Source organism: Ovis aries, chromosome 12 (assembly GCF_016772045.2).
Source record: "Ovis aries strain OAR_USU_Benz2616 breed Rambouillet chromosome 12, ARS-UI_Ramb_v3.0, whole genome shotgun sequence".
NCBI classification, from domain to species: domain Eukaryota; kingdom Metazoa; phylum Chordata; class Mammalia; order Artiodactyla; family Bovidae; genus Ovis; species Ovis aries.
The window spans coordinates 73,132,939-73,145,489 of record NC_056065.1 but is presented as its reverse complement, the minus strand read 5'-3'; the positions used below and the strand labels follow the sequence as shown (position 1 = coordinate 73,145,489).

Below are 12,551 nucleotides of genomic sequence, written 5' to 3'. Positions count from 1 at the left end.
ACATCTCACATGTGGCTTGGCCAGTTCCTTGCTGTTGGTTAAACTCAATCTTATCAGCAAACTTATTAAAACAGAGTATACCAAGAATACGCAACTGTATAAGTGGCTATTACACAACTGTATAAGTAGAATTGGTCTTGGAAGAGCTGAATTAATTAGATGGGCTAAGGATGGGAGGTGCAGAAAGGTAGAGGATAACAGGGGGCCTGATCTCCCAGAAGTGGTACCTCTGCTGTCCGCATGATATAGGCTCAGGGTTAAGCCCCAACCTGAGGAAGGGAGACCCACCCCGCATGTGGCACCATCACCTTCAGCCTGAGGAGACAAGGACCCTGGGTTCCCCATGAGTCCAAGCCCACATGGCCCAGAGTCCCCCCTCTCTTATCCACTGCCATACCCAGGAAACACACCTTAAAATCCATCATGATGTCCTGAAGCTGGAATTTCCTGTCCAGGTCCAGCTGCAGAAAGACAGGGCTCACATCTGGAAAGACACAAAACCCAGGAACTTTAGAGCAGAGACTGTCTACCTTCCCAGGCTCCAGGAAATCTAACTCTGATTTTCTCATCTCCCTCTCAGAGAGGCATGGCACCAGTACGTTTCTACTTATAGCACCTATTCAAGATCCCATGTCTTCTCGGCCAAATTTCCTTCCCACTGTCCCTTGATGTCTTTAAAACCTTTAGACTTTCAACTCCTCAGCCCAACACAGATCTGTTCCCAAAGCCCAGTTCCTTCAGCAAGCCCACTATGACCAAGTAGGATGAAATGAAGGCATTTCTCTCTCTTCTTACCTTTTCATTAACCTCCAATAAATTATTCTACCTACAACATCTGAAAGGCCTCAAATACAAAGGCAGAAGGTTCTGCTCACCAACCACCCATGTCCCACCACCATAAGAAAGACGTGGGAAAACTCAAAGGGCCCCAGGGCGCCCTGCACATCCTACAGGAGCCTCACGCATGGGCTCCTGGAGGCGGCAGCAGGCGCTTACCATTCTGTGACTGCCACCAGCGCATGGGGCCCGAAGATGAAACCACATTCTCCACTCGGTGACCGTTGTAATTGTGAGCCAGCCTGGAGTCACACTTGCAGCATTTCATCTGCCACTGTAGGAGATATCAGAGACTCAGAGGTGGGGCCTTTGTATACTGGGAATTCTCCCTTTGTATACTGAGAGCCTAGAACATTCTCTCCATGGAAATGCTCCCCTAAGGAATTCATGGATTTCATTAATACATTTAGAATGACCAACGGCTCAAAACAAGACTAACTGGTCATCATTCCATTTAAGTCCTCTGTGTCAGCCCCCAACACATAGCTAAGTAAATAGTAAATAGATGCTGTGACTGCGAGAGAGGTATGAGGCTGTAAAAAATGAATTTTGTATATGACCTTGCCTCAGAGAGAAATCTGAAAAGAATGCTAAGGGCAAACAGAAGAAAGAAGGAGAAGCTCACGTTGATTTAGTAGCCTAGCAGGCTACAGTCCATGGGGTCAGACATGACTTAGTGACTAAACCACCACCACCACCATGTCCTAGATGTAGGCTAGAGAGTTTTATAGCTCATCTCACTGAATCCTGGCAGCCTTGGAAAAGTGGAGTTTCTTAGGATTAGAAAAGGGGACAGGAAAAAAGGACAAGGGAATTTGGGGTCCAGTCCTAGCTCTCCTCTGTCAATTGAGTGGATATTGAAGTAGAGTCACTCAATCATTTCACAATATTTATTAAGGCCATACTACATCCTAGACCCTGCTCTGGGCTCTGGAGTTGTAACAGTGAACAAAACAAAGACCCAGCCATCAGGAAGCCAACGTTCTAGTACCATTTAGATGATCTTAAAGGCCTTCCAGCACTTGACCTCTGGGACTTGAGGGTCCTTCCCAGTTTGGCATCCCCTAACCACAGGAGTCATGTATGGATATGAGAGTTGGACTATAAAGAAAGCTGAGCACCGAAGAACTGATGCTTTTGAACTGTGGTGTTGGAGAAGACTCTTGAGAGTCCCTTGGACTCCAAGAAGATCCAATCAGTCAACCCTAAAGGAAATCAGTCCTGAATATTCATTGGAAGGACTGATGCTGAAGTTGAAACTCCAATACTTTGGCCACTTGATGTGAAGAACTGACTCATTGGAAAAGACCCTGATGCTGGGAAAGGTTGAAGGCAGGAGGAGAAGGGAACGACAGAGGATATATAGTAGGTTGGATGGCATCACCAACTCGATGAACATGAGTTTGTGTAAACTCCAGGAGTTGGTGATGGACAGGGAGGCCTGGGGCGTTGCAGTCCATGAGGTTGCAAAGAGTCAGACATGACTGAGTGACTGAACTGAACTGAACTGACCCACAGGAGAGAAGCTCAGGGTGTCCAACCAGATGAAGCTTTGTAGGCAGGTGTCCCAAGGTCAGGAAGGCGGAGGAAGTCTGCAGCCCTGGGGCTGAAGGCAGGGTCTCTTCCCCATGAAGATCTGGGTTAAAGTGGGCAGCCAAGGAGGAAACAGCCTCACCAGGGAGGTCCCCCTGAAACATCACCTTCCCTGGTCTGCCCATGCCCTGGAGTGAGATGAGAGACAGAACTGAACCCCATGGGCTCCAGAGCAGGGCAGAGACCATCAAGGAAAAGAACACAGCCAGAGGATTGGCCTTTGTTCTTTTGGTTTGTCCATAATATGTGAATGTGCATACATTTGCATATATTTGCATGGGTTTGCCCTGGCACATACGCGCGTGCACACACACCCCAGTGAGACATCATGACCTTGCCTAGGTTCTTCATGCAACACACACAAAACCTATTTTCTCTGAGTAACCACAGTCCCAAACCTCGTGTCCAGCAGAACACTTTTCAGAGGGCTCCAGATTGACACACATGTTGAAGCAAGGCTTGGACGAGAACCTCCCTGAATTGCAAGTCCTTCTGGGCAGAGGCGACTGTACCTCCCCACACCCCGTGCCTCTGTTGCCCCTAAGCCTCCACCCAGCAGAACCAAGAGAAAACTCAGCCAGCCGTCTCTGAGGCCTTGCAGCCCCTGAACCTTGGTTCCATCCAGGGAAGGCCCTAAGCTGGGGAGGATGATCCATCAGAATAGGTGACGTCTGCTGATCCTGTGAAGCTGACAGCTCAGTCCCGGAGGGAAGAGTTAATGCGCCGAGTCTGCGCCTTGAGTTACAGAAACTCTTCACCCAACACTGCTCTTCCCCCAGAGCCACTGAGCAAAGCCTGGAACGGTGGACGGTGCTGGAGGGGAGCCAGGAGTCCTGGCTCTGTGAGAATCTGCTTCCCACCCCATTTTCCAGCTCCCACCACCCATCTGCAAAACAAGAGGATTGTCCCCTTCCTGGAGCTTGGAGGTGTCCTCATCACTTCCCAAAGTGTTTTATTAAACAATAATTTTGGTACGATATAAATGAACCTATTTACAAAATGGAAATGCACTCCCAGACATAGAGAGTAGATTTATGGTTACCAAAGGGGAACGGTGTGTGTGTTGGAGGGGGGGAGGGTTAAATTGGGAGTTTGGGATTGGCAGATACAAACTATTACATAGAAAACAGATAAACAACAAGGTCCTGCTATATAGCACAAGGAACTATAGTCAACATCCTATGATAAACTGTAATGAAAAAGAATTTTAAATGATTATGAAATGCTTAAATAAAATGTTGTGGGGAGATGTTTAGTGCTCACATAATGGCTGGCACTCATGCCTTATATAAAACAGCAGCCACTGCCCATCCTTTGCCGAGCCACATTCTTCTTCATAGTAGTGTCTCCACGTGACATTCTGTTCATTGAGTGTCCATGCATTTGCTCACAGTGTTTACTTGCCATCTGCCTCCCTCTGTTAGAATGTGGACTCCACAAGGGCAGAACTTTCCTTTATGCGGTATTCCAGTGCTGAGCAAAGCGCCCAGCACTTAGCAGGCCCTCTGTAGATACTTTTGGAATGAATAGTAAATGCTCACAGAGAAGGCAATGGCAACCCACTCCAGTGTTCTTGCCTGGAGAATCCCAGGGACAGAGGAGTCTGGTGGGCTGCTGTCTATGGGGTCGCACAGAGTTGGACACAACTGAAGCGACTTAGCAGCAGCAGCAGTAAATCTCAGGAAAGGCTAGCACTTTCATTTATATTATTGCTCGACCCTCCCTTCCTGGGAGTTTAAAGAGAAGGGTGAGAGAGTGAGGTGACCAAAATCAACAAATGACTGGAGTGCCGACCACGTGCTAGGTGCTGTATCAAGAGTTTCAGTGCAATAATCTATTTAAGCCTGACGACCACCCTACGTGTAGTATTATTCCCATTGCAGGTGTGAGAAGCCTGAGGCTCCATGAGGCTCTGTGACTTTCCCATTGACTGATGGCCGGTGCTGGCATCAGCACCAGACAGGATCCCTCCCCACACCCTTCTCTTCTCCCCTCCTCTTGTCTCTCTCTCCTCCCCTCCATCCCTCCCCCTCTGCCATTCTCTCTTCTCCACTAGAAACCAAATGGCAATCCACTCCAGTATATCTTCTGGAAAATCCCATGGACAGAGGAGCCTGGAAGGCTACAGCCCATGGGGTCGCAAAGAGTCGGACCAGACTGAGCGACTTCACTTCACTTCAATGTCGCGGGAAGGAAACATGGTCAAGGGTGACCATCTCTGTCTCACCCACAGGGCTCAGTCTGACCCTGAGGCTGACCACAACAGAGAAAATGCTCTGGGAAAAAAAGCTGGTTTGTCATGCTAACCTCGCTCAGTTAGCACAGAGACTGCAGGGATGTCAGTGGCTAACACAAATACCTAAGCACTTAAAATAATCCTTTCTGGGCAAAAGCCACCTCTTGCTGGCATCTGAGTCTCCTCCAGGATCCTATTCTGGCCCCTGGAGGCAGGCACGCCCTCCTCCCCACTCTGCCCAGCCTCTCAGAGGCAAACTTCTCCACCACCCATCCTCTTCTGCGCTCAGCACATGTCCCACCGAGAGACAGGGGCCAGCTGCCTTCCAGTGACCTGTCATCCGAGCTCCTCTGGGCTTGCTGGGAATAGATCCCAGCCTGTTCTCTGGCCAAGAGAGTGCCAGAAACAAGGCTTTTTTTTTTGGCTTGGGCCGTGGGACCCAGGAGCTAGAACAGCCCAACCTGAGACTCGGGAGATGCCTTTGATATTCCCAAATGATGGAATATTATGTAACTTTTGAAAAGACTGTTGACAGAAAGATTTTCATTGCATGGGGGAAATGCTTACAATGTTTTATGAAAAAAAAAATTATAATGTTTTATGAAAAAAGTTGGGCCTAAGCTTGTATATACACCATGATCACAAATACATATTTTTAAAGGAATCAGTAGGTAGGAGGCAGTGCACCAATATATTAGGTTGAACCAAATGAAATGGCTGATATTCAGCTATCTTGACCTACAAAATGGCAACTACACACAGCTTAACCTAATTACCTCTGAGAAACTGGGATTACAGGTAACTTTTTTTCTTGGTTATTTTTTAATAACTTTCAATGCCTTGAATATATATTAACTTTTATATCCAGGCCTTTGTTTTAAACAAACTCAAAAGGCCCAGGATACTCAGCATGGGCTTGCCACCCTGCATCCTCCCTGTCTTCACAGTCAGTCTGGGGCACCCCAGGCCTCCGCCACCTGCCTCCACATGGACAGACAGTGATGACGGATCAGATGGCCTCATGAGCTGAACACCTACGTGCCTTCATCACAGTAATGTAGCTAAAGGAGGGATTTATCTCAACCCTCAGACACAGCCTAAGCCACAGGTATTTTAAGCAGCTCTGCTTGTCAACCAGCTGGAGGGATGGAGGCCCAAATTAGGGTGGCTTATGGCACAAGCCCACATGAAGACAAGCTGCCAATTCCTTCTCTTTCTGGGCCTCAGTTTCCCTTTCTGTTTTATTCCTGTATGTCTACATGCAGTACTTGTGTAAGAGTGTGTGTGTGAGTGTGAGTGTGTTTATGTATGTGCGAAAGAGAGAGATTCTCAACACAAGGCCCTTCCCCTCGTGTGTGTTACGTGCCTCTATCTCTCCTGGAGATGGAAGCTCCCAGCCGCAGCTGCCTCCCTCTCCGGGGTCATTTGGCCAGCGCTCCCCTGGCCGGGCTACCTCAGAGATGCCGTGTTATTATCCACTCAGCCTGCCAGGCCTCCAGCCAGCTTGGCTCCTGCTCATTCTCCGTCTGGAAAGGCTGGGCCTCTTCCCCTTATCCTGGAGCTTTCTAGAAGCTCAGCAGTCTGGCTGGAAGACAAACCAGAGAACTATGGGAGGGCAAAGGAGACAGCGGGAAGCCCCAATCACAGTGGAGAGTGTGGAACAAGGAAGGCAAAGCAAATCAAAGCTCTGTGTCTTAGCAGGAAAGGGAGCGAATTCTGGAGGGAAATGGGAAAACAGGCTCTGCTTAGCCATGGCCAGCTCCCTCCCCCCGAGCAAGTGAGAGACGGCCTATGTCCATCTAAGGAGCTGGACTCAGGGTCATGGCTGTCAGCCAGGGCTGAGAGAAAGACAGCCGGAATCCAAAAACAAAAAATGCAGCTGCCTACAAGACATTCCCGCTACTTCAGCTCCCTCACTGGCAAAGTGCAGGGGTGGGATGAGATAATGAAGCTCCTTCTTGCTCTAACATGCTATTAGAATTCTCCCCAACTCCAGCTTATCTGCTCAGAGGTTAAAGACACTCCAAACAAGAATGCAAAAGAAGCAAGGGAAAAATAAGACGTTGGCCAAGCATGGTGCCGGAGAAGCACTCTTCCCAGCAAAGTGAGCGGGGAAAGAAGGGACCCCGAAGGCCTTGGTCAGCAAAGTCTCCACTAGACTCCCACTGTGATCCACGCGCGTGTGCATGCTCAGTCATGTCTGACTCTTTGCGACCCCATGGATCGTAGCCCAGCAGGTTCCTCTATCCATGGGATTTCCCAGGTAAGAATGCTGGAGCGGGCTACCATTTCCTACTCCAGGAGATCGTCATTTCCTACTCCAGGAGATCGTCTGACCCAGGGATCAAACCGGCATCTCCTGAGTCTGCTACTTGGCAGGCAGATTCTTTAACACAGAGCCACCTGGGAAGCTCCTGTGATCCACAAGCCTCATCATTTATACGTCAATGTATATTTCCAGCAAAGGTGAAAAATCAGGGCCTGTTTTGGGGCCAGGTGGGAGTTGAGCCCCAGTGCTACGAAGCACTGTCATGAACTAACATATTGACCAAAGCCTTAACTCATACAGCTCTTATCTCCATTGAAACCAAGTTCAGAAAGCTCAATTCTGAAGCTGATGACCAAAATGATCAATACCACAACACTCTAAAATTATACTGCATGAGTATAATCGCTGAGAAAAGAAGAGAAGCTAAAGGCAAAAGAGAAAAGGAAAGATATACCCATCTGAATGCAGAGTTCCAAAGAATAGCAAGGAGAGATAAGAAAGCCTTCCTTGGTGATCAGTGCAAAGAAATAGAGGAAAACAATAGAAAGGGAAAGACTAGAGATCTCTTCAAGAAAATTAGTAATACCAAGGGAATATTTCATGCAAAGATGGGCACAATAAAGGACAGAAATGGTATGGATATAACAGAAGCAGAAGATATTAAGAAAAGGTGTCAAGAATACACAGAAGAACTATACAAAAAAGATCTTCATGACCCAGATAACCATGATGGTGTGATCACTCACCTAGAGCCAGACATCCTGGAATGCGAAGTCAAGTGGGCCTTAGGAAGCCTCACTATGAACAAAGCTAGTGGAGGTGATGGAATTCCAGTTGAGTTATTTCAAATCCTGAAAGATGATGCTGTGAAAGTGCTGCACTCAATAGGCCAGCAAATTTGGAAAACTCAGCAGTGGCCACAGGACTGGAAAAGGTCAGTTTTTCATTCTAACCCCAAAGAAAGGCAATGCCAAAGAATGTTCAAACTACCGCAGAACTGCACTTATCTCACACACTAGCAAAGTAATGCTCAAAATTCTCCAAGCCAGGCTTCAACAACACATGTTGGGAGTTGGTGATAGATAGGGAAACCTGGTGTGCTACAGTCCCCGGGGTCACAAAGAGTCAGACATGACTGAGCAACTGAACTGAGCTGAGGCTCTGACCTGAGCATGATACGTACATTATCTCATTTTATCCTTCCCAAATCTCTGAGGTAGGCATACTGGATCAAAAGTGGGTATCTTCATTTGACAGATTAGGAAGGCAAGTCCTAGAGAAGCTAAGAAATGTGTTCAAATCCACAGGACGAGGACGAGAAGAAGCAGGAATTCTGCTCCCTGGCTCTCTGTCTCCAAACCTTCTCATCCTGCAGGGCTTCAAGGGACACAGCAGTCACGTGACAACCATGGGACATTGCAGAGACTAGAGATGGTTTTCAGGATGCTCCTTCTCTTCTCCCCTAGTAAGGGCAACCTCACTCCCCGCCCAGACTTCTCCAGAAACTGAGGTGTCCTCCTAGACCTGAGTGCAGATAATTGGTTTGCATTCCTGGACCTCTGAAAGTTCTACCATTGACAGTGATTCCTTTCACCGCTGAGGGCAAAGAAGCAAGGCACTGCCCAGAGAGCTTCTAGGGACCTGATTCAAGAAGCAATGATGTGAGAAGCCAGGCCAACAAATTTGTGAGGCTACGCAAGTTTGTGCCCAGGTTTCCATCTCACCTTTCAACTCTCTTCCCTCCTTTTAACCCCACAAGACACACTCCCCAGTCCAAAGCAACCAGGACCCCCAAATTTCACGTTCCACATCCCAAGTTTTGCTTCCCTCTGATAGCAACTCTTTCCGCCAGTGATCTTTTTCATTTTCTGCTATCTCTTCTAAACTTATTCATTCTTGGTCTCATTCTCTTGGGACCCTTTGCAAAAGCCACAGCTAATTTTCTGTTAAGCAAACCCTTGTTGAAATATAAATGATGATAGATTAATATGACGCCTTTCCCAAGGACATCTGTATTTTAAACAAAAAACTCAACGATGTTTCATCCAAATGAAGATTCACAATGGAAGGAGCTTTGAAAGTTTCAGATCTTCTAAAATCTCCTGGGAATCAGGGGCAGATATTTTGGTCAGAGAGAGGCTCAAAGTCCTCTGTGAGCAGAGAACAAGGACCTCAGGATGGATATGAACACATTCTCACATTCTCTGTGCACACGTTAGCCATGCCGGAGGTCAAGAAAACAGATGTCTGTCAAACATAGAAAGGCAGTGGTTGTTGGGTGTGTGCCTGTGGGTGTGAGTGTGCTTATGTGGTGTGTGTGTTTGTGTGTGTGTTAGGAGGAAGGGATGTCAACTGACTACTGCTCCTCAGCTTGTCTCCAAGAGATAAAAATGACAGCTGTTTGGTTTACACAGCTAATTAACCTGAGGAATGCACTGTGTAAGACTGTTATTAAGGAAACTGGATAATTAAGTTTTCCCCCAGAAAGGGAGGGAGTGGAGATAAATAAAGCATTTAAGGGAACAGACACAACACTGGAGGAGACTTTGTCAGGAGCAGAAATCAGGGCTGGAAAGCTTCCAAGCAAAACCCCTCTGGTCCCCAAGCAGCATGCACCAGCTGAGAGAAGACTGAAGGTCATGGCTCAGCCCCTGCCAGGGTCCACCTGGCTGAGATCATGGCTGACCCTTGGGGTCACATGCAGGCCAGCCAGAAGCCTGGCAGACGTGTGAGAGCTGAACCAACAAAGGCTGACTAACTCCCTCATTTCATAAATGGGGAAATGGCGGTCTAGACAGAAGCCATGACCTTCTCAAGGTCATGTTCCTCTTCTAAATGTCAGAGGCAGGACCAGACCTAGAAAGTCTTCACCCCCCATCAGGCGACTTCACTAACCATGACTGCCTCTGAGTTATCCAGCAGCCAGACTGAAAATCAGATGCACGGTGGTCAGTGGGTGGGCCCAAGGGCAGGTTGACTTCAATAACTGTGCAACTGCATGTCCTGATCCAAGAAGTAGTGCTCAGGAAAATGACTGACAGGTGAGGCGGCCTCTGCACGCAGACACAGGTCCCGGGAGGCCAGTGGGCGAGGGGCTGGGACATGTAGCCCCTTCCAGACACCAGGCCCACCATCACTCAGCTCCTTTTTTAATGTGGTCCACACAACAACCCTAGAGGAGGGCATGGCAACCTACTCCAGTATTCTCGCCTGGAGAATGCCGTGGACAGAGGAGCCTGCCGGGCTGCAGTCCATGGGGTCACAAAGAGCTGGACACGGCGGGAGGACCTTAGCATGCACGAACACAGCAGCTCACTGAAGGGGGTGCTATCATCCCTCCTACTTTTCAAACAAGGATCGACGGCTTGGGGAAAGCACAGAAGGAAATGAGGGTATGGAGACATCGCAGACATTTTCATCCATACCTTGGGCTTTAGGGGGAAACGGTACAGTGAATTCACCCAGAGGTTACCTGGGAGCTGGAAGAGAGACAGCCAGGGGACAGGGTGCGACTTCCGCCTCAGGCTCTTTCGGTAAGGATCAGTCTGGGTTCAAGTCCGAAACAGTTAATGGGTAGTCAAGGCAGGGAGACCCGGAACAGCAAAGCTGGGCAGGGGGTGGGGGGACAAGGCAAAGCTGGCCGAGCCCTAAGTCCATTGTCAAGGCTGCAGTATGGACACAAAGGCCAATACGATTAAGCCAGTGAGACAAAAGCAGGCAGAAGAGGTGATGGGCCGACAGGCTAAGACTGGCCCAGGAGAAAGCAGCCATACTCTGAGGTCAGGAGCTGGGAGAGGCCGTTTGGAGCTGGAAGGCATCCCCACTGCCCCTGAGTTTCCCCAGGGTTGGCAGGGGGCAGCGAGCAATGCTAAAATGTCCAAGAGTCATGAATCCCCAGCGCACTCGCATTTATGTCACACCAGAAGGCAGGCAGGCGGCAGGGGCCGCGTGAATTTACTGGGCTCAGGGCCCACCTTGTCACCCCTGCAAGAAACTACAACAGAGGCACTAACCAGGGGCTCTGACTCAAGTCAGGTGTATACATGGCAGGAAGGGCTGGCAGAGAGGGATGGGGAGGTCGGGGCTGAGGGGCAGGCCTTGGCAAGGCAGCTTTGTACCATGCCGCCCTCCTCTCCAGCTGGGCCTGGCCACTGCAGCGCCATCTCTAGCCACTCAGAAAACTCAGTTCCTAGGCATTTCCATCAGAAGTTTGGGGGATCCCAGCACACACCTGGATGTTCCCATGGGGATGGGGATAAGAGATACCTCATGGAACTCTGTGAAAATTAATTGAGATAATTTATATAAAACAGACTCAGCCTAATGCCTGAGACATATAATATGTGCTTAATAAACTATAGCTTTACTATAATATCATTTAATTATAAAAATAAACTTGAAAACTGATATTAGAACTCATGAGAGTTGTATCTGGATTCCTAATTCTCATCACACAGCCCCCCGTGTGCCCAGGGAGGGTTCAGGGTCCACTCGGACAGAGGAGTATCTGTGCCTTCACGTATGTCTTCACTGCTGGCAACCAATGGCCTCTGGGAGGGGAGGCCGGAGAGAAAGAAGGAAAGAGAAATCAGAGAAGGCAGAGAGGAGGCAGGTGGGGGAGAGAAGCTGGTTCCCCATGGTCAGCTCATTCCGAAAGGAAACTGGAGCAAAGAGCGACACGAAAGACCATTGGTCTAACACCATAGTCATGGAAAGGAAAAGCGTGCATGCAAGAGGAAAGCGAGATTTAGAGGGGGTGATCTTTTGCCCAAGATCACACTACAAGTTAGTGGCAGACTTTGGGCTACACACTACACTCAAGATGCCCTATCCTCTCCTCTTCCGAGAGGTTACATGGATTTATTCCCCTGGTAGACGAGGGGAAGAAAGAACCAATGCATCTCAACTTTCACAGCAGCAAAATAGCTGAGATTTATCCAATCCATCGGGTTGCAAAAGTCTAGCCTTCTCTTTCTGCAAGCTCCTATGTGTTCTCAAACTGCTGCTTAAGAGCAGGGCAGGCAGTTGGCTCCCTGGGGCATTTGAGAGAGGCAGAGGGCGGGACAGGATGGAGTGTGGCCTAGAGGGAGGGAGGGAGGCTGTCCAGGCAGGCCTGGCACTGAGCCTCTCTCAGCAGCCTCGGATCTCTGCCCAGTGTCCATCCCTGAAGGTGGCTCCGCCCAAAGAGAGGACCCAGCAGAGGACATCCTGAAAATTTTAGACATGGCCCAGTGGTACAAGATTGGAGGGCAAGTGGGAAGGGGGCAGCTGGACTCATTCTGTTGTCTGGAGAGCTCCCCACTGCCAGGTTCCCTGATGCCCACAGGGAGGACTCGCCTGCTGCTGGCCATCTTTCCCAACACTGTCAGATGGCCTTTCTCACGTCCAAGTGGGTGAGGTGCAGAAACCACAGCCATCTCCGCGCAACACCTCCAAAGCCAGGACCCAGGGCCATCTATGATCACAAGCGGCCAAGAGGACACAGGAGGATAAGAGGCCAGAGGTGGGGTCAGACGCCACCGCATGGCCCTGAGGACAAGGAGCGCCGAGGGAGAGGGAACCGCAGACACCCCAAGCCGCCTTTGCGGCCATCAGCCTCTCACTCCCTTTCTTGCT

General features: G+C 49.2%; 1 protein-coding gene across 10 annotated transcripts in view; it reads right to left on the bottom strand.

Annotated features, from left to right (window-relative positions):
* LAMB3 (laminin subunit beta 3) overlaps window positions 1-12,551 on the bottom strand; it is a 191,557-nt gene that overhangs the window by 25,450 nt on the left and 153,556 nt on the right. For all 10 annotated transcript variants that reach the window (XM_042229256.1, XM_042229257.1, XM_042229262.1 and 7 more), the window contains 2 exons: window positions 997-1,111; window positions 411-484 (listed from right to left, as the gene is read on the bottom strand). In XM_042229256.1, coding sequence (XP_042085190.1) covers window positions 411-484; window positions 997-1,111 — 189 coding nt within the window. The remainder of the gene's footprint in view (window positions 1-410; window positions 485-996; window positions 1,112-12,551) is intronic.